A 25,163-nucleotide genomic window follows, 5' to 3' on the forward strand; every position below is an offset into this window, starting at 1 on the left:
TAGGAGTGATGTGATCTGATATAAGACAATGCCTTTCTCCATCGCTTTCACTCACCATGCACAAGTACCTTTGAATGAACTTGGCTTCTCTCATTCTTCCCCCTAATGGTAGCCTACTCTGTGAATTGCACTGATTTACACTAGTTTAGGTGAACGAGTTGTGCAAAATAACAAACAAAGCCTACACAAGATTAGCAGGTTGCCAATTATTGGAATAGTGGAAGCAGCTCTGCAGGGTAGTCACTAGCTGGCACAGCTAGTCATAAAATCAGATTTTAAACCTAACCACACTGCAAACCTTATGCTTAACCCTAACCTTAAAATAATTTTTATTTTCATGAATTTAAAATAGCCTATATAGCCAATTGACTTTGCAGCTGGCCCATCTAGTGAGAATCTCTCAGCTCTGCCTCCAGGACAAGATTCATCCCAATAAACACCAACCTACACAAGATTATGGAATTAAATGTTGTTACGCGAGTTGTGTAGGGTGCAATTGCAGCCCGCAATTCAGGGCGTTCCTGCATCTGCAGAAGCCCCTCTTCTACTTCTATTGGTCCATTTTTAGGCGAGGACTCCAGTACGTACACATGCGGGAGGCGGAGCGCTCCAGTACAGTAGGTGGCGGTAATGAACCACAACGTTGGATGCCAACCGCCGATAAACCCCACAGAAGAGGCAGGGGTGACAATGGTAGCTAGCTAGATGGGACACTGTCTACCGTTGTCCTTCACCCGCCTGTCGGGCGCTGTTTTCCCGCAGTTCTGTTAACTTCTCTGGGATATGTGGGACGGTAGCGTCCCACTTGGCCAAAAGCCAGAAAAAATGTAGCGCGCCAAATTCAAATATATTACTATAAAAATCAATCTTTCATGAAATCACACACGAAAGACACCAAATTAAAGCTACACATGTTGTGAATCCAGCCAACATGTCTGATTTCAAAAAGGATTTACGGTGAAAGCACACCAAACGATTATGTTAGCTCAGTACATAGCCACAGAAAAACACAGCCATTTTCCCAGCAAAAGATAGTAGTCACAAAAAGCAGAAATAGAGATCAAATTAATCACTAACCTTTGATGATCTTCATCAGATGACACTCATAGGACATCATGTTACACAATACATTTATGTTTAGTTCGATAATGTGCATATTTATATCCACAAATCTCGGTTTACATTGGCGCCATGTTCAGAAACGCCTCCAAAATATCCGGAGAAATTGCAGAGAGCCACGTCAAATAACACAAATACTCATCATAAACTTTGATGAAAGATACATGTTTTACATAGAATTAAAGATACACTTGGAGTCAACAGAAATACGAAATTACATCATAAATATTCCCTTATCTTTGATCATCTTCATCAGAATGCACTCCCAGGAATCCTAGTTCCACAATAAATCGTTGTTTTGTTCGATAATGTCCATTATGTCTAAGTAGCTACTTTTGCTAGCATGTTTAGTGCACATGTCCAAACGCTCGCGCAGATGCGGGCGAACTCGGACGAAAACTTCAAAAAGTTATATAACAGGTCGAATAAACTGGTCAAACTAAGTAGAGAATCAATCTTCAGGATGTTGTTATCATATATATCCAATAACGTTCCAACCGGAGCATTCCTTCATGTCTGTAGAAGTTATGGAACGCAAGGCGATATCATGAGGAAAGCGCATGACCAGGATCTGGCATACTGCCAGAACAATGACTGAAACACCTCCCATCCGGCCCCACATCACACTAGAGGCTTCATTCCACGTTCTACAGACTGTTGACATCTAGTGGAAGGCGTAGGAAGTGCAAACATATCCATATCTTACAGGGAACTGAATCGGCGATGAGTTGAATATTGACCAGTCTCAGAATTCTCACTTCCTGTTTGGATTTTTTCTCAGGTTTTTGCCTGCCATATGAGTTCTGTTATACTCACAGAGATCATTCAAACCGTTTTAGAAACTTCAGAGTGTTTTATATCCAATAGTAATAATAATATGCATATATTCGCATCTGGGACAGAGTAGGAGGCAGTTCACTATGGGCACGCAATTCATCCAAAAGTGAAAATGCTGCCCCCTATCATAAAGAAGTTAACAAGGGCAGTTGTTCGGCAGGCGTTTAATACACTGGGTGCTAGCTAGATAGTTAGCAAGCTAGGACTTGGGTACACAGCAGGTGGGAAGCCGGTTAGGTAGATAGCACACTGGTAGACAGTGTCTTTCGCCTCCGCCGGGCACTGTTTCCGCAGTTCTGTTAAAGAGGACAGTTGTACGGCAGGCGGGAGCAAAGAACTGTGTGCTAAGTTGTTACCAACTAGCTAGTTAGGAGGATTCCGGTACACAGCAGGTGGGGGCGACACCGGTAGACAGTGTCCTTTGCCACCGGAAAACTCATACGTTTTATTTCCCTTTGACCAACATTTTAAATCGCATAGACAATCAGGGAAAATACAAAATATCAAGTGTCACACAAGCGTTCCTGCGTTCATGCAGGAACCAATGGGATGCTCGGGGGGGGGGGGGGGGCTTCCTGCACATGCAGAAACGCCCACATGCAGGAACGCCCCGAATTGCAGGTATATTGAAATATTGTTCTTTCAGTGTCCATTGCAAAATGTTAGCCTCAGTAGGCTACAGCAACTTAACCACACCTTGGCCACACGATTGGCTACACGATAAACACTTCCCACCGGGCACAGAATACAATTCAGAGTCTATTCCATGTTAGTTCAACGTAATTTCATTGAAATTATGTGGAAACAATGTTGATTTAACCAGTGTATGCCCAGCGCGTTGTTTCCATGGGGCAGCCACTTTCGTACTCACGTGCGTGGAGCACAACTACGCTTCTGAACTTGAATTCTGACTTGAATGGGACAACATGAGCGAGTTAAGATATGGTAGATACGTCAAGGCTAAGATATGTTAAAATCATCCTCAGCCTCTCTCGAGGCAAAAGGCTAGCTGACTGAGCCATCTCTCCCTTCATAAAAAAGCATTGAACGTAAAAGACGCCTTACCCAGAGATTAGTCCACTTTTCCACAAGGAGGGGGGTAATAGAATGACACACGTATTTATGAAGTATGAACAGGCGGTCCGGACTCTGACTTCAGCCTCCTGTGTGCTCTGTCGCTTGCTTCTTCGAGTTTAGTCTGACTTGCTTTCCGCGTGCTCTTTATATTCCCCTTGACTCTCCAGCGTCCGCCTCTTTCTCTCTCTCTCTCCCTCTCTCTTTTAGCTTTGATGCAAACTACAGAAGGACCCCCCCCATCCCTCTCCCGACGCGCTCATTTTATTCTTCATGGACTTCAGTCTCTCTCGTGCGCGCCCTCTCTTTCTCTGTTTGTACCAGTTTTGATGCTGGCAAATAGCCTACATAACAAATGACATCAAACTGACATCATCAGCATTCATGATTCTAATAGGCCTATCTCAGTCAATCCACATCAGCAGTCCATCCAGCCAGGCAATTCAAAATCTCCTGCAGTCATTATACTGCATAATACTCAATTAGCCCTCTGACACTGCAGGGCCACCCACAGTATCCTAACAGTAACCCTCCCTGCATATCTCACCTGATGGGGTGTTTCCCCCAGGTACAGATGTAGGATCAGCTTCCTCTGCCCCTGTTCCTAACGTTAACTATTAGTGGGGGAAAAGATCAGTGTCTAGGGGCAACTTCACCCTACTTCTCTAAAGTCATGCACCTGCATGGTAACTGTTGGGCGGCCAACTGTGAGCAGTGAGCACTGCCTATAACCATCTGTTACACCTTTGAGGAGTTATGTTCAAGGCCAGACAGGCTGGTCCAAACAGCTTTGATTTCTAGGCTGTTGCCAGGCAACGGTTGTCCCTGGTGCCAAGGATGGCCATCACAGTGTCCCTTCTTTTTGTTCATCCTACCTTCATCCTGCTCCCTGAGCATCTGCCTCTGGTTCCAAAGGTTGCATGTTCGAATCCAGCGATAGAAAGTTGTTTTAAGCTTATCCCAAATCTTAACCTTTACCTTAAGCATTCATAGTTAATGCCTAACCTTATAAACTTGGGGTTAACACCTAAAGGTAACCCTAACCTTAAAAACGTAGCCTTAAACACTTTGAAATGTTACACTTGGAACAACTTAAAAATGTGATGTTCTAGAAACATGGATGAACATCTAATTCTGACATGAGACTGTGAGAGCTGGTAGTGTTAGTGCTGCTGTCAATCACACAGCCACAGGTGCATGCACACATAGTACCAGTCAAAAGTTTGGTCACAACTACTCATTCAAGGTTTTTTGTTATTTTTACTATTTTCTATATTGTAAAATAATAGTGAAGACATCAAAACTATGAAATAACACATATGGAATCATGTAGTAACCAAGAAAGTGTTACATCAAAATATATTTTATATTTAAGATTCTTCAAAGTAGCCACCGTATGCCTTGACTGCTTTGCACACTCTTGGCATTCGCTTAACCAGCTTCATGAGGTAGTCACCTGGAATGCAGTTCAATTAAGAGGTGTGCTTTGTTAAAAGTTCATTTGTGGAATTTCTTTCCTTCTTAATGCGTTTGAGCCAATCAGTTGTGTTGTGACAAGGTAGGGGTGATATACAGAAGATAGCCCTATTTGGTAAAATACCAAGTCCATATTATGGCAAGAACAGCTCAAATAAGCAAAGAGAATGGACAGTCCATCATTAGTTTAAGACATGAAGGTCAGTCAATCTGGAAAATGTCAAGTTTCTTCAAGTGCAGTTGTAAAAACCAAGCGCTATGATGAAACTCTCATGAGGACCACCACAGGAAAGGAAGACCCAGAGTTACCTCTGCTGCAGAGGATAAGTTCATTATAGTTAACTGCATCTCAGATTGCAGCCCAAATAAATGCTTCACAGAATTCAATTAACAGAGACATCTCAAAATCAACTGTTCAGAGGAGACTGCATTAATCAGGCCTTCTTGGTAAAATTTCTGCAAAGAAACCACTACTAAAGAACATCAATAAGAAGAGACTTGCTTTGGCCAAGAAACACGAGCAATGGACATTAGACCGGTGGAAATCTGTCCTTTGGTCTGATGAGCCCAAATTTGAGATTTTTGGTTCCAACTGCCGTCTTTGTGAGACGCAGAGTAGTTGAATGGATGATCTCCGCATTTGTGGTTCCCACTGTGAAGCATGGCTAAGGTGATGGTGCTTTGCTGGTGACACTGTCAGTAATTCATTTAGAATTCAAGGCACACTTAACAAGGATGGCTACCACAGCATTCTGCAGCGATATGCCATCCCATCTAGTTTGCACTTAGTGGGACTATCATTTGTTTTTCAACAGAATGACCCAAAACACACCTCCAGGCTGTGTAAGGGATATTTGACCAAGAAGGAGAGTGATGGAGTGCTGCGCCTCCACAATCCCCCGGCCTCAACCTAATTGAGATGGTTTGGGATGAGTTGGACCTCAGAGTGAAGGAAAAGCAGCCAACAAGTGCTCAGCATATGTGGGAACTCCTTCAAGACTGTTGAAAAAGCATTCCAGTTGAAGCTGGTTGAGAGAATGCCAAGACTGTGCAAAGGTTTCATCAAGGCAACGGGTGGATACTTTGAAGAATCTAAAATATATTTTGATTTAACACTTTTTTGAGTTACTACATGATTCCATATGTGTTATTCCATAGTTTTGATATCTGCACTATTATTCAACAATGTAGAAAATAGTAAAAATAAAGAAAAACACTTGAATGAGTAGGTGTGTCCAAACTTTTGAATCGTACTGTAGGTAAATCAGCAGAACATCTCCAAGAAACTAACAACTGCACCATTAATAAATGAGTCTAATTATATCCGATTCATTAATAAGATTCAATAAAATGACTGCACTTGTTCTGGCTTTCTGTCCCAAATCTTTCTCTCCATGTCAATCCCTTTGTGATGTAAAGCTGCAAAGATGGACTCAAAAGATGGCCATTGATATATTGACATATTAAAACCAAAGAGGAAATATATTTCAATAGTGCTTTAATTAATGTTAGAAAACAGACTATGTATTGGATTTTGTCAGGAGTTTCAAAACAGGTCTCTCTAGTGCTCTCTAGTGTTTTGAAAGTGCTGTTAAGTCTTGGGTTCACACTTACAGTACATGTATATGCAACACAAAGACTTCATAATGAATGATAGCTAATGAGACACATATAGTATAATAAAGTTTTTTTTTTCATTTCATGATATGAGATCATGCGGAAATGTTGTTAATTAAATTGACCCTTCGGTGAAAACAAGACATTTTAGCATACTTATAGTAACATGAAATCAGAATGAAGTGGTGTTGTTACATTGGGTTATTAATTGGAATATCGCAAAACAGAGTTCTAGAATGCACTATGGGTTCTCAGAAGGCTATACCAATATAGAATGTAAAAAGTGACTCAAACTCTTAAGAACTTTTTGAATCAGTAAAAATAGTACATTTTACTAGGCACTTTTGGGTGAACAGAAAAGTGGGCACTTCATTAGAACAAAATTCATTAGAACAAAAAACAGCAAAATATATAGTATTAACATTTCATGTGAAAACTCACCATTCATCTACTGTACCAATGTAGCCCATGGTTCACAAAACCTCATTTTGGCTTCTGTCCTCAGTGAAGACAAACATATTAAACACATGTAATTCAAAAATACATTTGTTAACTTAATAATAAGGGTGTAACATAATTACTCAATTAGAATGAATAATGTGTTTAATAATCATAGACACTCGTCAGAAACCATGGTGGGTGAATCGTGTCTAACTTATTTTCTTAACTGTCATTTGGTATTACTGTAAACATTTGCAGCAAGGCCTAGAATAAGGCTTTTTTTTGTCTTGGAGCAAAATGTTTAAAATGACAAACTACAAAAACGTTGACTACACCTTGACCTGATTATCTAGTCATACCCAAAGATCATATAAAATAGATAAACACATACAACCATAAACAAAAGTACAAACGTAAATCAACTGCAAGAATGAGTATGGGTAGATAATTTGAAATGCTAATACTTAAAATAAGCAAGATACATTTTCAAACAGAATACTCCCTGAAAAGAATAGAAGCAGAATGTGGTGATAACAACAAAAATCATTCAACAGTATCCCTTATATGATACATTCATTGAAGCATGACGCATATAGAAGTTGTTGCAATCATATACAGATACATACATACATATACATATACAGTTGAAGTCAGAAGTTTACATACACCTTTGCCAAATACATTTAAACTCACTTTTTCACAATTCACAATTTAATCTGAGTAAAAATTCCCTGTCTTTGGTCAGTTAGGATCACCACTTTATTTTAAGAATGTGAAATGTCAGAATAATAGTCGAGAGAATAATTTATTTCAGGTTTTATTTCTTTCATCACATTCCCAGTGGGTCAGAAGTTTACACACACTCAATAAGTATTTGGTAGCATTGCTTTTAAATTGTTTAACTTGGGTCAAACGTTTTGGGTAGCCTTCTACAAGCTTCCCACAATAAGTTGGGTGAATTTTGGCCCATTCCTCCTGACAGAGCTGGTCTAACTACGTCAGGTTTGTCAGCCTCCTTGATCGCACACGCCTTTTGAGTTCTGCCCACAAATTTTCTATAGAATTGAGGTGAGGGCTTTGTGGTCAGGGCTTTGTGATGGCCACTCCAATACTTTGACTGTTGTCCTTAAGCCATTTTGCCACAACTTTGGAAGACCCACTTGTGATCAAGCTTTATCTTCCTGACTGATGTCTTGAGATGTTGCTTCAATATATCCACATAATTTTCCTTCCTCGTGATGCCGTCTATTTTGTGAAGTGCACCAGTCCCTTCTACAGCAAAGCACCCACACAACATGATGCTGCCACCCCCGTGCTTCACGGTTGGGATGGTGTTCTTCGGCTTGTAAGCATCCCCCTTTTCCCGCCAAACATAACAATGGTCATTATGGCCAACAGTTCTATTTTTGTTTCATCAGACTAGAGGACATTTCTCCAAAAAGTACGATCTTTGTCCCCATGTGCAGTTGCAAACCGTAGTCTGGCTTTTTTATGGCGGTTTTGGAGCAGTGGCTTCTTCCTTGCTGAGCGGCCTTTCAGGTTATGTCGATATAGGACTTGTTTGACTGTGGATATAGATACTTTTGTACCTGTTTCCTCCAGCATCTTCACAAGATCCTTTGCTGTTGTTCTGGCATTGATTTGCACTTTCCGCACCAAAGTACATTCATCTCTAGGAGACAGAACACGTATCCTTCCTGAATGTTATGAAGGCTGCGTGGTCCCATGGTGTTTATACTTGCGTACTATTGTTTGTACAGATGAACGTGGTACCTTCAGGCATTTGGAAATTGCTCCCAAGAATATACCAGACTTGTGGAGGTCTAAAAAAAAAAAAAAAATCTGAGGTCTTGGCTGATTTCTTTGGATTTTCCCATGATGTCAAGCAGAGGCACTGAGTTTGAAGGTATGCCTTGAAATTCATCCACGGGTACACCTCCAATTGACTCAAATGATGTCAATTAGCCTAATAGAAACTTCTAAAAGCCATGACATCATCTTCTGGAATTTTCCAAGCTGTTTAAAGACACAGTCAACTTAATGTATGTAAACTTCTGACCCACTGGAATTGTAATACAGTGAATTATAAGTGAAATAGTCTGTCTGTAAACAATTGTTGGAAAAATTACTTGTGTCATGCACAAAGTAGATGTCCTAACCGACTTGCCAAAACTATAACTTGCTAACAAGAAATTTGTGGAGTGGTTGAAAAATTAGTTTTAATGACTCCAACTGTATGCATGCATGCGTGTGCATACAGACATACAGTTGGAGTCATTAAAACTCATTTTTCAACCACTTCACAAATTTCTTGTTAACAAACTATAGTTTTGTAGCATACATACATACATACATACATACATACATACATACATACATACATACATACATACATACATACATACATACATACATACATACATACATACATACATACATACATACATACATACATACATACATACATACATACATACATACATACATACATACATACATACATACATACATACATACATACATACATACATACATACATACATACATACATACATACATACATACATACATACATACATACATACATACATACATACATACATACATACATACATACATACATACATACATACATACATACATACATACATACATACATACATACATACATACATACATACATACATACATACATACATACATACATACATACATACATACATACATACATACATACATACATACATACATACATACATACATACATACATACATACATACATACATACATACATACATACATACATACATACATACATACATACATACATACATACATACATACATACATACATACATACATACATACATACATACATACATACATACATACATACATACATACATACATACATACATACATACATACATACATACATACATACATACATACATACATACATACATACATACATACATACATACATACATACATACATACATACATACATACATACATACATACATACATACATACATACATACATACATACATACATACATACATACATACATACATACATACATACATACATACATACATACATACATACATACATACATACATACATACATACATACATACATACATACATACATACATACATGATTGTAGAGAGGTGGGTCCTGTCCAGAAACAAACACTCTTCCCTTGGTGATATTTCACCACATGCTTATACCTAAGCATACCTCTTCACATTGCCTAATCTCAAATCGACCCCTAGATCCTACACCACATGCACTTGTGGAGATCAGAGAAGATTTGACTGGTATGGTGAAACTTCCACCTAGCAAGCCTATCAGAGGGCAAGATGGAGCTATTACCATATTACTTACACCTGTCAAATCCTCTCAGATCTCCACAAGTGCATAGGGTCTAGGGGTCCACTTGGGATTGTGGCTCTGTTTGGCCAGAGATTCACAGACGGTCTATCACTACTCCCAGCTGAAGTCGTCTTCCCCTCCAAACACCAGGAAGAAGCCAAGGATGGTGAGGAAGATGACAACGTTGCCGGCCATCACCAGGCCACAGGCCCCCAACTGGATCTGCAAGAGAACAGGATAATGTTCATTGGGCACCAAACAGAAGAAAACGAACTGAAACAGGGATGTACTACATGGACTTGTCAAATAAGAAAGGTTCATTTTCATTCTCCGTTGCAAAACATTTGAAAATGTTTTCTGTCGTGTGACATGAACACAACCTAGATAGGACACAACTAGCGAAAGTTGTAAACTTAAACTGACCCTGAACCAGTTATTCATGGCATGAAGCAACTAAACCCAACACATGACAGTCATTGGCCATTGACAATATCAGGACTCACTACTGCACCCCGGGCCATTATGATGGGAAGCGCGAACGCAGATACCACAATTCCCGTAGTGAGGAAGTATGCCAGCTCTCTGCATGCGTTGCTGGCCACATCACTGTCATCACTGAGCCTTCTGGATATAAAGGTGGGGATAGGAGAGAGTATGTAGAAGAAAAGGACGAAGAGGGGCCAGTACACCCTGTGAAAACAAATCAGTTGTGTTAACATTCATCTAGTTTATTTGTCACAGATTCAGAACATAGCAAACGCCATCAGTGTAACACCTTTTGTGGGTCTCGAATCCAGGTCACCCAGCCCACATGCAAACCCACTAACCACTGCTCCAATAGGGTTAACCACCCTGGCGAAAAACATGACACTAATATAGGCATTGCATCGCAGTTAGTTACATAGTTAACTTCCACATGTTGTCCAATTTAGCAAGAGTGTCTCACAGATTTCAGAGGCAGGGGGCAAATACGTACCCATATTGCTCCAAGGCACAGCTCAACAGGAGGAATGTCAAGCCAATGGCTCCACTGAAGGACAACCCAACCAGTGCTATAGGATGACAAAAACAGAAATGTTGAGGTAGTTATAACTTTAGAGACAGGGTACTTAGCAGTGGAATCTAAGGAGCCAAATGTCCCATCCAGGGCAAGGGAGTTAAGTAGGCTATTTCGAATACTCAGGGTTATGACATATGCAACTTATAACAGTGTATTATACTAATAATACGGTTCTGCCATCATGAAAGTAAATAAAAAGACAAATGTTAGAGACACAATTAATTTACAATATCTTATCTTTGGTAGTCCCTCAAGCAAGAGTTGGTTGACAGTTTTCAATGTGGATTGGCTTCCACCCCCCTCTATTGTGAAATTATCAATGTTGGGAAATTCACAAGTCATTTGTATGCTTTTGTTATATTTCAATACTGGACAAATAAACATGCATGCAGTGCTGTAAAGTACTTAAGTAAAAATACTTTAAAGTACTACTTAAGTAATTTTTTGGAGTATCTGTACTTTACTATTTATATTTTGACAACTTTTACTTCACTAAATTCCTAAAGAAAATTATGTACTTTTTACTCCGTAAATCTTCCCTGACACCCAAAAGTACTCTTCACATTTTTTATGCTTAGCAGGACATAAAAATGGTCAAATTCACGCACTAATCAAGAGAACATCCCTGGCCATCCCTACTGCCTCTGATCTGGCGGACGCACGGACTCACGAAACACAAATGCTTAATTTGTAAATTATGTGTTGGAGTGTGCCCCTGGATACCCGTAAATCAAAATATTTGCTTAATATAAGGAATTTGAAACGATTTATACTTTTACTTTTGATACTTAAGTATATTTGAGCAATTACAAATACTTTTGATACTTAACTATATTTAAAACCAGATAATTTTAGACTTTTACATAAGTAGTAATTACTGGGTGACTTTCACTTTTACTTGAGTCATTTTCTGTTAAGGTATCTTTACTTTTACTCAAGTATGACAATTGAGTACATTTTCCACCACAGTGCACGGTCAATGTATCACCACAAACCAAACGTAATATGTGACAGTAACGAGTGGTCGTACGTGGACTCGATACAGACAATGTTACACTTGACTTACCAGTGGTGGGAAAACATTTTATGGAAACAAGTTAAAGAGTTTTGTAGAGCAAGTACATATTTATTTTTTTACCTTTAATACCCGACATTGTCTTAAACGTCTTAAATGTTCTGTCCGTTCCTCTTCTTTGTGCTTTGTTTGTTGTGTTGACATTCGAGACTGACTTCCTATTTCCTCCTTTGAACTTTTTCTTTGCTTCAAATGACTTTCTTAAAGGAGCTGTTTCCAATACCGACGCGTGCGCAACAATGGGGCATTTCAGACATGGTTGGCTTATATTATTGACAACGTGTAAACTATATTTCGTCTCCTAATGTTTATTGAAAACAAAAAATAAATTTACACAATGAACACTTGTCTCTCAAATACATCGTTACAGTGTTGGTTAGTTAGCTAGTGAGTTTTCTCCATATTAGCATTGACATGAAATCAGTCAAAACAAGACATGTTATGAAGAACAAGATAAAACTAGCTGGAACGAGCCACCTACGATGCCCCACATGCTTCATTGTTGCTAGCTTTGTGGCCACTCAGAATCATAACAAAGCATGGCTTTCCGGTGTTGTGCGGAAAATCTCCCCCCTGCCAGAATTCTCCCCCCTTCGTGTTCTTCATTGCTGCGACTTGCTTGCTAGTTCAGATTTCTGCTCTTTGCTCCTTTGTCAGTTTAGCCTACATTACTACATTTGCCCATGTCGCCAGTACCCAAATCCGCTACTGATTTTTTGTATTAGTCTATAAATAAATATCTGCCAAAATTCGTCATCTCTCCCATGTCTTATTCGACTAGTATTTTTGAAAGTGTAAGGATAATAATTCAGTCATAGTTGTTCTGAAATATTTATTGCTTGCCAACAATGGTTAATTCTGGGGTGCGTTCAGTTCGCTTGAACGCTTTCTACTTTTTGGAACGGTTTGTACTGTACTACACCAACATGTTATTTTACGTTCTTGAACAGATTTTTAGATACGCTTGTTCTGGTTGGTTTGGTGCGTGTGGCGTGGTGTGGCATGAAGCAATGACTGACGTCTTTAAAAGTGAGTGGCCATGCTGACAGTGTCCCTCAACCCAACACCTCCCCGTTTTTTAACTGACGGTTCAGTACAGCCCGGTTTCCGTACAGTTGAAAGTTCCAGAACGTAAAAACGTGCTGTTGTTTCCACTTGATTGATTTACTAAATAACCAATAGACGACTACATGGGCGTGGATTCGCGACAGCGTTTACGGGAATTGACAAGACGCTTGCTTGGAAGAGCCATCGCCGAGATTTAGCAACTTCATTGTACAGGATTTAAAACCCTTATCAATGATACGTGCTCAAAAACATCATCATAATAGGATAATATAAGTAGCCTACATTGATATTGGGCCGTTCATGAAAGAGAAAGTTATTTTTTTCAGACATTCGTGGACGGCATAAAGTCATAGACATAGGTGAGTTTCATAATGGAGCGTTTCATCATAGGTTATTGTCACTGGTCTACTGTAAGTACTGTAATACTGTAAGTAAGTAGTTTATATTCAGATTTCCCTTAATTCACATACTTAGAGTTTAACATTCTGCTCTTTGAAGATACACATGGATTTAAATATGAATAATATATTTTTTGTCATCAATAGATTTTGTACTCAGATTTTCACTTTTACTTTCAGGTAGCCTATGATTTTGGATTAATCTGGTTTTAAATATATGAGCTAAAATGACATCAAAGTCACTATTACATATTATGCACTTATTAAAGCCATATAGTAGCCTACTATGGCTATATTGTCATCCTCTTAACATTAATCTTCTCTTCTTTAGTGAATGCCTCGAAACAAGGCAATGGACATGGGCAGGCAACTGTTGGCAAAGATGCGGAGGACGAGGAAGGGCAAGTTCACGCCAATCCCTGTATTAGCACAGGGCCTCGAGGTCCACTTCTACCTGCGAGACTCTCACCAGCTTGAGTTTCTCTGGGGTTGTTACACTGCTGAGGAGCTGTGCACAGAGGCAGCCAAGAAGTGTGGTGAGTCTGAGTCATATATGGACATTAATACAGTAACATAAACATAGTTTATGTCCCCCCGCTTTGTTCACTCTCTTTTTCTCTCTTTCTCCCTCTCTGTCTCTCGCTCTCTCTCACACACAAACCCCTCTCACACAGACTGTAAACTCTCTCAGACCAAAAGTCTTACTAAGATCTCTCACTCAGACCCGAAATTCCAAGTCTTCTTTCCCCCTCCTGAGTTGCTCATCTGAGTGTGTGTTATGGATAATGAATATGAAAGGTAGCAACTTGCTGGTTCTGCGTTGAGGGAAATCATATCTCTTTTTTTAGGCATTTCACCTCTTTGCTTCAATCTGTTTGCCTTGTATGACGAGGGCATGGACATCTGGTACCCTCCCAATCACACCTTCAAAATCAAGGAGAGCACCTGCTTAAAGCTCCACTATCGCATGAGGTAAGCATTAGGATATGTTGCTCCTCAGTTTGTCACAAATATTGAAGGAACAAAGCAGAGGTAACCATTTTCGATTGCAGCAGCACTTTGGTCTGCAAATTCGCAAACTTGAGATAAAAATAACTTTCTTACAAAAACTTCATACTGACATTGAAATACCCTCGTCTCTTTATCCAGGTTCTACTTCACCAACTGGCATGGTGCGAATGACAATGTGCCACGTGTTTGCAGACATGCCCTCAAGACAAAGAACGGCAATGGGCCGAAGACCGAATCAGGGGGTACGGCACTCCTTGAGGCTGCCTCACTGAAGTATCTGTTTGCCCAGGTATAATTTTGCACAAAAAAGGTTTATACAGTTTAAAACAGTTGTATCCTCAAATGTAGAATTCTAGCATACACAGTCATATATCCTGATTCATGTGTTTGTGCATTGGCTTTTCCCAGGGTCAGCATGACTTCCTGAAGGGGTGGGCCGCAGTGCGCAACCCTCAGAATGAAGAGGAGGCCCACTTTATTGAGAATGAGTGCCTGGGGGTGGCAGTGTTGTCTATCACACACAATGCCTTGGAGAAGAACATCGGCAACCCATATTTAGCAGGACAGATCAGGTAACTAATCGTCACTCACAAAGAGGTTCAAAATTAAGCTGGTGTTACTGTCTTGCTGTCGGTTTACCATCTTTCTTATACACACTCATGCACACACACACATACACCCCCGACTCAACCAAATCTCTTTCCATCCCACCCAGCTATAAGAAATACATCCCAGAGAGCGTGAACCAAATCATCAAGCAGCGGAACTTCCTGACACGACTCCGCATCTCCCGGGTGTTTCAGCACTTCTTTAACGAGTTCAACAACAAGACAGTGAAGAGCAACAAAGTCAACACCCATGACATCAAGGTCAAATACTTGGCTACGCTGGAGACGCTGACCTGTGAGTTCGGCTGTGAGGTGTGTAGCTAGATGTATTACAGTACCCATAATGCACTGCGTAACCATGTTTGCAGACACGCTATTAATTAAAGAAAGAATGGCACTGGGCCGAAGACAGAACCAGGTGGTACTCTAAAAATCTGTGTAAAGTACTGTATGTGTAAAGATGTTCCTGAAGCTAACATAATGGTATCCTGTCTCATTACAAGATGTACAAGCCTGAAGTGCTACGTGTGACTGACAGCGAAGGGGAGATGGAAGGAACACCCACTTCCTGTAACCAGGGTCAGCCCACCCAGTACCAAGTCCTTGTGTCTGGAAATACAGGGATCAAGTGGCGGAGGATGCAACAGAATGTGAGTATAGTATTTTGTAGTTTAGAATGTGTAAATTATGGCACACGTTGTATCCATCATTATTATCTAAATGTCATCTGATATGTTGTTCATAAAGAGATAAAAACATTTCATGTTAATCTATTTCTCAGAATGCATGGACTGCCAAAGAGAAGAAAAAATCAAAAAAGTACAAAACCGACATCAACTGGAAGAACAAACCAGCTCAAGACGTTTCGAATGACTGGAAAACCTTCTCTGATTTCTATGAGATTACACACATCAACATCAAGGGCTCCACAGTCACTGTCCACAAGCAGGACAACAAAAAGATGGTAAAGTTTCATTGGTTTAAAGGTGCAATATGCAGAAATCGCCATATCCTGGTTGCTAAAATTGTAATAGTTTGCCTAATTTCAGTTAATGTGACAAAACAAGCAATGTATAGTGTAGAGAATCATTGTACCATCTAAACCGATGTCAAATATATTTTCAATAACAAAAAATATTGTATTTTCAGCTGTTTGAAGCTGGTGTACAAAACCGAAAGCAAAAGAGTCAAAAACGAAACTTAAGAACAGGAATCATTGAATTTGATGGGGTCTCCCAAAAAGTTACATATTGGAGGTTTAAGCTTCAGAGGAAACTTAAACATTCAATAATGCTGAATATCTGAGTGAGCAATCTTGAATGAGACTCCGTCAGTGTATACTCTTATTACCAATTTTCTCTTTCATATTGGACATGGACCTTCATTGTCATTAGTTGTCGCTCTATATCCACCACAGGAACTGAGCCTGGGTTACCATGCAGAGGCATTGTCTTTTGCCACCCTCATTGATGGATACTTCCGTCTGACAGTGGATGCACATCACTTCCTGTGTACAGATGTGGCCCCTCCCTCCGTGGTACAGAACCTGCAGGAAGGCTGTCATGGTCCAATCGGGTGAGCTTAAATATTCCCATTCATTGGTTAGAGAAAATGTAAATATTAATAAAATAAAAAAAAATTGTAATACTGTCAATTTGTCAGATTATACAGATATCTTTGTCAGTAACCACATTTCCATCCACAGTTTTTATGCGAGTAAGGTCACACCGTATAGATAAAACAATCACGACAGCCGTGTTGGAGATAGGAAGTTTCGTTCAATTTGATAATTTCTGACAGATCATTTGTTTTTTTGACGTGGTAGGATCATATCGAAGTGAACTTGGAGTCACGCGATGATATGGTGTGTGGTTTTCTCACTATGACTCGGGAAACCATGCAATTTATTCAGCTACAGATTAAATAAATTATGATGAACTTCACAGGGTGGTGAAAGTGCACAGTGATGAGCTTGATGCACCTTTCCTTCCAATGATTATCGAGGGTCTTATTCTGGTGACACGATGATCGATGCTTGTCTGACATTTAACAAATACAAATATTCTCTTATCCATAATAATCTCATCATGTAGACTATCTGTACAGACTACCCGCACTGTATCTGTGAACTGTTGGTTAAAGCACACATGCCAATAACAGAGTAGGCACATTTACTATTTAACAGAACAATTTTTGTGACCACTATTGGTCGAGTGGAAAATGAAGAAAAAAACGTTCGATTTTTATTCGGTCCATGAAAAACGTAAGTGAAAAAGTACATTTTCTGTGCACTACTTCACTGATTTCTGTGCACTGATTGTTATTCGCAACAGGTCAGTTTGGTGGAAACCCACCACTGGTTGGAAAATGTGCATATTTTAGAATATTCGGATGAAAATCTGTTGCCAATTGGATGGGAACCTAGCTAGTGATACAGTAATACTTCTATACTATTGTAGAACTGAGTTGATCCACCCCTTTTCCCATGATGCAATTTGGCCCCTCCCCCTCCAGCATGGACTACACCTTCCACAAGCTGCGTCAGGAGGGCAGGGAGGAGGGCATGTATGTGCTGCGCTGGAGCTGCATCGACTATGACCACATCATCCTGACTGTCAAATGCAATGAAGTACAGTACCACTTCCACCATCTGCCTCACCCATACTCATTTAGACATGTATACAGCCACTCTCATTTTCAGACAATGATACATTTGAACATTTTTGTGAGGCTTTCTCACTTTTAAAAGCCTGGCGGCGCTATCGTGTTAGTGACTATCTTGTTAGTCACCATTATTTGACTGAACTGAATTGTGACAATTTGTTGCTGTAAAATGGTCGGTGTAAATAAATTGGCTCGATTACTCTCTATACTTGTTCTCCTCTTCTTGGCACTCTTGCTGTAGGTGAACCAGACCGATAGCCATCCGTACCGTAGCTTTAAGATCGAGGTGGGGCCGGAAGGCTACGGCCTGAGTGGTACAGCTCTGAGGCAGCCCTCTCTCGGGGAGCTGATGGAACAGCTGATGGGCCAGAGACTTAGTTCAGACGGAGTCTTCTTCCAGCTCCGCAAGGCCTGCCCTCCGCAGCCCAGAGGTATGGTATGATACCCTGCCCCAATACTACACACACTTAGAAAAAAAGGTGCTATCTAGAACCTAAAAGGGTGCTTCGGCTGTCCCCATAGAATAACCCTTTTTGGTTCCAGGAACAACTCTTTTGGTTCCCTTTCCACAGAGGGTTCTACATGGATCCCAAAAGGGTTTTCTACCTGTAACCAAAAAGGGTTCTATCTGGAACCAAAAAAGTTTATGGGGACAGCTGAAGAACCCCTTTGGAACCCTTTTTTCTAAAGTGTATCACCACGGCACCTAATCCCTGACCATGGTCCTTCCCAGAGGTTTGGCACCTTATGCCATACAATACACCAGACCTGGATGTGTTATTCTCTTTATACCACTATCAAACAGGAAATGTTGCTCAGTTACAGTGGTTTTCCTGAATTCGGCAGCTCTGTCGCCTGTTTTCACGTCAGAGGGAGAAGATTGGTGTGTGTCTATATTGTTTCCCATTTCAGTTTTTTTTGTTTGTTTCAGAAATGTCTAACCTGCTACTAGTGACAAAGAGAGATGCGGAGCCGACGTACCCTGTACAGAGTCATGTCATCTTCCACAAGATCCTCAACGAGGACATAGTGCAGGTGTGTGTGTGTGCACTTGTGTACGTGGTTGTGTGTGTCTGTCTGTTTGCTTGTGTGGATTTGAATGTGCTTGTGTGTTTACATGTTAGCCTTTACTATGTGTTTACAGTATGTTTGTGTGCACAGGATGCCCTACACTGACAATACTACTTTTTATTTAATTTCCTTCGATCTACAAATAATGCTATTCTGTCCATAACCGTGTCTGTGTCTCTCATATGTCTATATAGGAGGAGCACTTGGGCTGTGGCACCAGAACTAACATCTATGCTGGCAAATTTAAGATAAAGAGTGAGGAAGAGAAGGATGTGTGGGGTTCCCAAACCTACCACGAGGTGAAAGTGGTCCTGAAAGTGCTAGGGTCCCAACACAGAGACATGTCTATGGTGAGCACACACACACACACACACACACACACACACACACACACACACACACACACACACACACACACACACACACACACACACACACACACACACACACACATACTGTATAAACAAAAAGTGGCTTTGTAAATTAATGTGATTGGCATACACTAACCTTTTATTGCAGTGGGCTAAATCAGGGTCTCACAGAGTGTTTCTTGGTAGTCTTAAACAAATCTACTTTTGTTTCAAAGTATACACATCACACACGTGGTTATGGGCTTAGAAAATAAGAAGACGCCTCTACCATGTCAGGTATAGAGTTGAAATGTACTATATTTTGAGTTTACGTCCCAATATTACACTTTTATATACATCGCAGAAGACTGAAATATAACAAAACCGTTTGACATAGAAACAGGATTTTGGGCTTAAAAAAAAATATATAATGTTTATTAATTAGGAAATTATGAAAAATATTAATAACATTCCACCCATGAGGCTAGTAGGTCATTTGACTGCAGGAAAGGGCTACCACACATACACACCGCTCCTCCCTCCACCACCCATGTCTGACCTTGTGACTTCTCCCTTTGACTTTTGACTCTGACCTTTGACACTGAGCTCTTTCCGTTAGACTTTCTTTGAAACGGTCAGTATGATGCGTCAGGTGTCCCATCAACACATCACTCTGCTGCACGGTGTCTGTGTTCGCAACCATGACAGTAAGTCATCCTTCTTTCCTCTTATTTTGACTCCTAAACTGAGACTCTGCGATATGCCACAAGCCGCAGGAAGAACCTACGTTAATGCAGACGAGCGCCATGCGAGACTATGTACGCACATATCTGTGCATGTTCATGTGTACCCTTCACACTCCTACAACATGATATCTGCACGACAACAACTAGGGAGAAGTTTAGCCTCGCGCTTCACGCTCTTAGTTGTTGTGGAAGTTGATACCCGATACTGCTGATTAGTTTGCATCGCTGAAGGTTAGGACATAGCTTGTCTGCATATACCGTATATTGTGGAAAATGTCTCTGACAGCAAAAGTATTATTATTTATTTATTTATTAAGTTGCAACCTACTCATACTTTTTTACCTGAAATAGGCTAGACATTTTTTGTACCTCTAACTGTGTGTGTATGATGTTGTCGCTGTTCAGATATCATTGTGGAGGAGCATGTGACGCTGGGTCCTCTGGATGTGTTCATGCGGGGACATCGTCTTGAACTCAGCACCTCCTGGAAGTACCAGGTGGCCAAACAACTGACCGGCGCCCTCAGCTACCTGGTGAGACGAGACACAATTGCGATTTGACACTACAGGGCCAAACCGAGCTGTACTGGGCTGCCCTGATGGGGGGAAAAACAGCATAGACCAGCCTAAATATCAAGCCTGTCCATGCTGGTCAAGCTGGTCTGACCAGCATGGTCTCGCTGGTTAGGCTGGCTGACTAGCTGGTCAAGCAGGTGATTCTGGTGACCAACTCATGCTGGTAATGCTGATGACCAGCTTATGCTGGTGATGCTGGTGACCAAGCTGTTCTATGCTGGTCAAGCTGGTCTGCAAAAGCACACCCATCATTATCGTATTTCCCAGATTGCTTTATTGCGGTTAGATTGTTTTAATTGTTTGTTTCAATATCTGTGTTTTTGCATGTTCATTGGTTGATAAATTAATTGATTAATAATCTTATGCTACACGAAGATAAATAACAGCCATTTCTCTAAACTAATCCAATCTGTTAGTTGACTTATTGACCCCGTTATTGAAATAGTTGTTTAGGTTTAGGTTAATTTATTCATTGTTTTAACACTGGCAGTCATTCTGAATGCCATTGTGGGTGAATAAAAGTTACAATTGTTGGACATCCCCACTCTGGCTGGATAGGAATTGAACATCACTTTGCAAGCCAGCATGTGACTTTACCAGTGTCGAAAACACAATGAAAGCTGGTCACCAGCGAAAACACAGCGAAGGCTGGTCACCAGCAAAAAAACAGCGAAGGCACGAGAAGAAAAAAAAAAGAAGGCTGGTCACCAGCATGACCAGCCTATGCTCGTCTATGCATTTTTTTTCTCCAAAATGGAGGCCTGGTTATGCATTCTTCATAGTTACAGTTACTGGAACCGTGGTAGAAAGGACAATGTGAACAGAAAATACCGGTCCAGTATGATTCAGGCTGACCCCATAGTATGAATCAGGCATAGAAATGTGCCATTATAATAACATTGCATTTTATAATCTAATGTAGAATGTAATGGTCTTGGAACTTGGTGCCAACCTGGACAATACAGTAGTAGTAGTTTGTCAACGTTACATAGATCTATATGGCTCTAGACCTGACCCTTCCCTGTGTTCCTGTCCCCTACAGGAGGATAAGAAGCTGGTCCATGGCTATGTGTGTGCTAAGAACGTCCTAGTGGAGCGGGATGGCCTAGAGGGAGAGACTGGGCCCTTCATCAAACTGAGTAGCCCCGGGGTCTCCATCTCCGCACTCAACATACAAGGTGTGTGTGTGGTGTGTGCGTCTCTGTGTGTCTGTTTTTTTCCCCCCAGCTGACAAGACTGTGTTGTATTACAGAGTGTGTGGAGAGGATCCCGTGGATCGCCCCAGAGTGTGTGAGGAACAGCCAGGCCCTGAGTGTTGCGGTGGATAAGTGGGGATTTGGCACCACACTGTGGGAGATCTGCTATGAGGGAGTGGCTCCTCTCAAGGACAAGAAACTCATAGAGGTACACCCACACTTCCCCTGACAAGACAGTGAGAAACACAATCTCTCACTCACAACCACCCCCAGACTCCTGCGACATAGCCTTTTTTTAATGTGTCCTTTATTTACCCAGGTGAGATATCTATTTCAGAGGGGAGGTCTTGAGTTATTTCATTGAATACACCTGTTTATTGACACTTGTAGACTGTGGTATTCTTACAATATTCATAGCATATCACTTAGAAGCAAGGAATTGGAATCAGTATTGGAACAGTCTTGGTTCTGATCCATCTCCTCTCTTTCTCTCTGTGAGAAGAAGGAGATGTTTTACTCAGCCCAGTGTTCCCTGGTGACCCCAGACTGCCCTCAGCTGGCTGAGCTCATCACCAAGTGCATGAACTACGACCCCAAGAGGAGGCCCTTCTTCAGGGCCATTGTCAGGGACCTCACCGGGGTATCCGAGCAGAGTAAGAGGACAAACCTTTTTATCTGTCTCTATTGTTCTTGTTGTCATTATCACCTGCATGTGTATGTGCATACAGACAAGTGTGTGTGTGTGTGCGCCTGTGTTTACATAGAGAATGTATTTGTATAACCCTATCTCTGTGTGGCCCCTCCCCCAGACCCAGTCCTGCCACCTGGTAGGGTGCCCATCCAGGAAGTGGACCCCACTGTGTTTGATATTAGGTTCCTCAGGAAAATTGATGACCTGGGAGAGGTAGGGACTCTCTTAATACATGTATAGTTTACTATTGGAGTACTTGTCCCCATTTTAAAGGGGCAATCTGGGATTGGTACATCAATTTATTTATTTATTTAAATTATAGCCATTGATTCTTGAATAATATCTCTTATATTTAATTTAACTAGGCAAGTCAGTTAAGAACAAATTCTTATTTACAATGACGGCCTACCGGGGAACAGTGGGTTAACTGCCTTGTTCAGGGGCAGAACGACAGAACACCTTGTCAGCTCTGGGATTCGATCCAGAAACCTTTCGGTTACTGGCCCAACGCTCTAACCACTAGGTTTCCTGCCACCCCAATGCTTCCTTGAGCTTAGTTTCATTGTCTTACCCCATCAGAACCCAAAATATGAGTGTCAAGGTGACCGCTTAGTTTTTTTCATCCTAGTAATACCCCTGTAATGTGACGATTGAGGTATGTAATTGTGTGTGTGGTACGGATATGAACTGTACTTGTTTGGGTTAATATGTGTTCACTATGTCTGTGGCGTGCTTTATTCTAGAATTGTTCTTGTGTTGTGTGTCTACTGTGCAGGGTCAGTTTGGTAAGGTGGAGCTGTGTCAGTATGACCCCCGTGGGGATGGCCGAGGGGAGCTGGTGGCGGTCAAGTCTCTGAAGCAAAACGGCAAAGGCCAGCTGGCCTGCCACCTGAGAAGAGAGATAGATACCATGAGAGAACTCTACCACCACAACATTGTCAAATACAAAGGAGTGTGTAGCGAGGAGGGTGAGGAGGGCAATGGATGCAATCCTACATACACACCTAAATGTATACTGTATATAAATATACAATACACACACACACACACACCACACACACATACTTGTGTGAAAATCGTGTTTCTTTGTCTAGGTGGGAGGACCACTAAGCTGATTATGGAGTACCTGCCAGCGGGGAGCCTGAAGGACTACCTTCCCAAAAGAAAACACCAGACTGACCTCAAGAGACTTCTCAACTACGCCCTCCAGATCTGCCAGGTATTGTAGTATGGAGCTTTATTAATACCCCTGTTTTAACTAGCCTCTATAGGTACAGTGGGGCAAAAAAGTATTTAGTCAGCCACCAATTGTGCAAGTTCTCCCACTTAAAAAGATGAGAGAGGCCTGTAATTTTCATCATAGGTACACTTCAACTATGACAGACAAAATGAGGAAAAAAATCCAGAAAATCACATTGTATGATTTTTAATGAATTTATTTGCAAATTATGGAAACCACTATTTACACTGCCAGGTAAATAGCTATAAAAGTATACAAACTATAAAAACAAGTGAAATGTGTGTGTGTGTGTCTCTCAGGGAATGGATTACTTGGGATCCCAGCGGTTCATCCACCGGGATTTGGCGGCCAGGAACGTTCTGGTGGAGAACGAGAGCACAGTGAAGATCGGAGACTTTGGCCTGACCAAGAGCATGAAGGAGGACAAGAGTTACTACACTGTCAAAGAGGAAACCTTCAGCCCTGTATTCTGGTGAGAAACTTAGAAATAGAATGACAAGGCCAGGTCCCAGAACCTAACTTGATGGTTCACTCCCAAATCAAAGTTAAGGAGATAAGGTCACATGCCATTTAAAAGCCTGGAAGCCAGTTTATCGTTGCTATCTGTGATGGATCAGATTAAAACCTCTAATGATCTTGACAGGTTGTGGCTCATTGTATTGACATTAGCTGACATATTTACCTTGGTCGTGTTCATTGATAAGTAGACACCAAACGGAAGAAATCAAACTGAAAAAAGGGAGGGACTCCCTCAACTTGAACAATAAGAAATGCTTATCTCCAGGTTTTTTTGCAAAACATTTTGCTACAGTGTGTGTTGCCTTGTAGGTATGCTCCTGAGTGCCTGATGGACTGTAAGTTCTACCCTGCGTCTGACGTGTGGTCTTTCGGAGTGACCCTCTATGAGCTGATGACCTACTGCGAGCCAAGCAGAAGTCCTAACATGGTAAAGAACCTTCTCTCTGTGTTTACCTCACTTCACTATGAAAATAGTTTCATACAAATTTGTTAAACTTTATTGATTTGACAAAACACTAGGAGTCAGACATTTTAACATGTACTGTATCTGATGTCTTAGTTCATCAAGCTAGCCCTTGTCTGTTATGGGATCAAATTATTCTGCAATTCAATACTCTGACCTTTCTCCCTAAGTGTGCACTTAGGGAGAAAGAAAATGACTAGAGTAAGATATATGGAGGAAACTCCTTCCCCAAGCTTGCACCAATCCAATCCTTTTAAATGCATGGGAAGAAGTGCATGAGTGTATACTTTGAGAGAAAAGACTGGGGTGTAGGTACGGCCATCTGGTTTGGTTTTGATCATGTGACATGGTTGTTCACAGGTATATAAGGAGATGCTTCCAAATAAAATCAAAGGTCAGATGACTCTCACCCGGTTGGTGGAAGAGCTGATTGTCGGCAGCAGGCTGCCCTGTCCACCTCGCTGCCCAGACACGGTAAGA

General features: G+C 41.0%; 3 protein-coding genes across 3 annotated transcripts in view; 1 reads left to right on the forward strand and 2 right to left on the reverse strand.

Moving 5' to 3' along the window:
- LOC139551127 (3',5'-cyclic-AMP phosphodiesterase 4B-like) overlaps positions 1-3,156 on the reverse strand; it is a 150,734-nt gene extending 147,578 nt beyond the window's left edge. The window contains exon 1 of the mRNA XM_071362531.1: positions 3,022-3,156. The gene's annotated coding sequence lies outside the window, so the exon portion shown is untranslated. The remainder of the gene's footprint in view (positions 1-3,021) is intronic.
- A 6,530-nt stretch (positions 3,157-9,686) lies between these two features.
- On the reverse strand, positions 9,687-12,650 carry LOC139551114 (leptin receptor gene-related protein-like). Its single transcript, XM_071362517.1, has 4 exons — positions 12,147-12,650; positions 10,925-11,000; positions 10,452-10,638; positions 9,687-10,170 (listed from the first exon to the last, which is right to left on the reverse strand). The coding sequence occupies exons 1-4, from the start codon at positions 12,160-12,162 to the stop codon at positions 10,060-10,062; spliced, it is 390 nt and encodes a 129-aa protein (XP_071218618.1). The 5' UTR covers positions 12,163-12,650; the 3' UTR covers positions 9,687-10,059.
- Positions 12,651-13,097: 447 nt separating this feature from the next.
- Positions 13,098-25,163, forward strand: part of LOC139551112 (tyrosine-protein kinase JAK1-like) — a 35,982-nt gene continuing 23,916 nt past the window's right edge. Inside the window, exons 1-24 of the mRNA XM_071362515.1 lie at positions 13,098-13,510; positions 13,881-14,085; positions 14,398-14,521; positions 14,699-14,849; positions 14,969-15,132; positions 15,276-15,480; positions 15,672-15,818; positions 15,950-16,132; positions 16,586-16,743; positions 17,683-17,797; positions 18,074-18,263; positions 18,764-18,867; positions 19,098-19,253; positions 19,873-19,960; positions 20,405-20,532; positions 21,617-21,752; positions 21,827-21,978; positions 22,273-22,423; positions 22,580-22,674; positions 23,237-23,429; positions 23,556-23,680; positions 24,001-24,173; positions 24,530-24,647; positions 25,044-25,157. Coding sequence (XP_071218616.1) covers positions 13,884-14,085; positions 14,398-14,521; positions 14,699-14,849; positions 14,969-15,132; positions 15,276-15,480; positions 15,672-15,818; positions 15,950-16,132; positions 16,586-16,743; positions 17,683-17,797; positions 18,074-18,263; positions 18,764-18,867; positions 19,098-19,253; positions 19,873-19,960; positions 20,405-20,532; positions 21,617-21,752; positions 21,827-21,978; positions 22,273-22,423; positions 22,580-22,674; positions 23,237-23,429; positions 23,556-23,680; positions 24,001-24,173; positions 24,530-24,647; positions 25,044-25,157 — 3,372 coding nt within the window. The 5' untranslated portion in view covers positions 13,098-13,510; positions 13,881-13,883. The remainder of the gene's footprint in view (positions 13,511-13,880; positions 14,086-14,397; positions 14,522-14,698; positions 14,850-14,968; positions 15,133-15,275; positions 15,481-15,671; positions 15,819-15,949; positions 16,133-16,585; positions 16,744-17,682; positions 17,798-18,073; positions 18,264-18,763; positions 18,868-19,097; positions 19,254-19,872; positions 19,961-20,404; positions 20,533-21,616; positions 21,753-21,826; positions 21,979-22,272; positions 22,424-22,579; positions 22,675-23,236; positions 23,430-23,555; positions 23,681-24,000; positions 24,174-24,529; positions 24,648-25,043; positions 25,158-25,163) is intronic.

Source organism: Salvelinus alpinus, chromosome 23, assembly GCF_045679555.1.
Source record: "Salvelinus alpinus chromosome 23, SLU_Salpinus.1, whole genome shotgun sequence".
Lineage (NCBI taxonomy): Eukaryota > Metazoa > Chordata > Actinopteri > Salmoniformes > Salmonidae > Salvelinus > Salvelinus alpinus.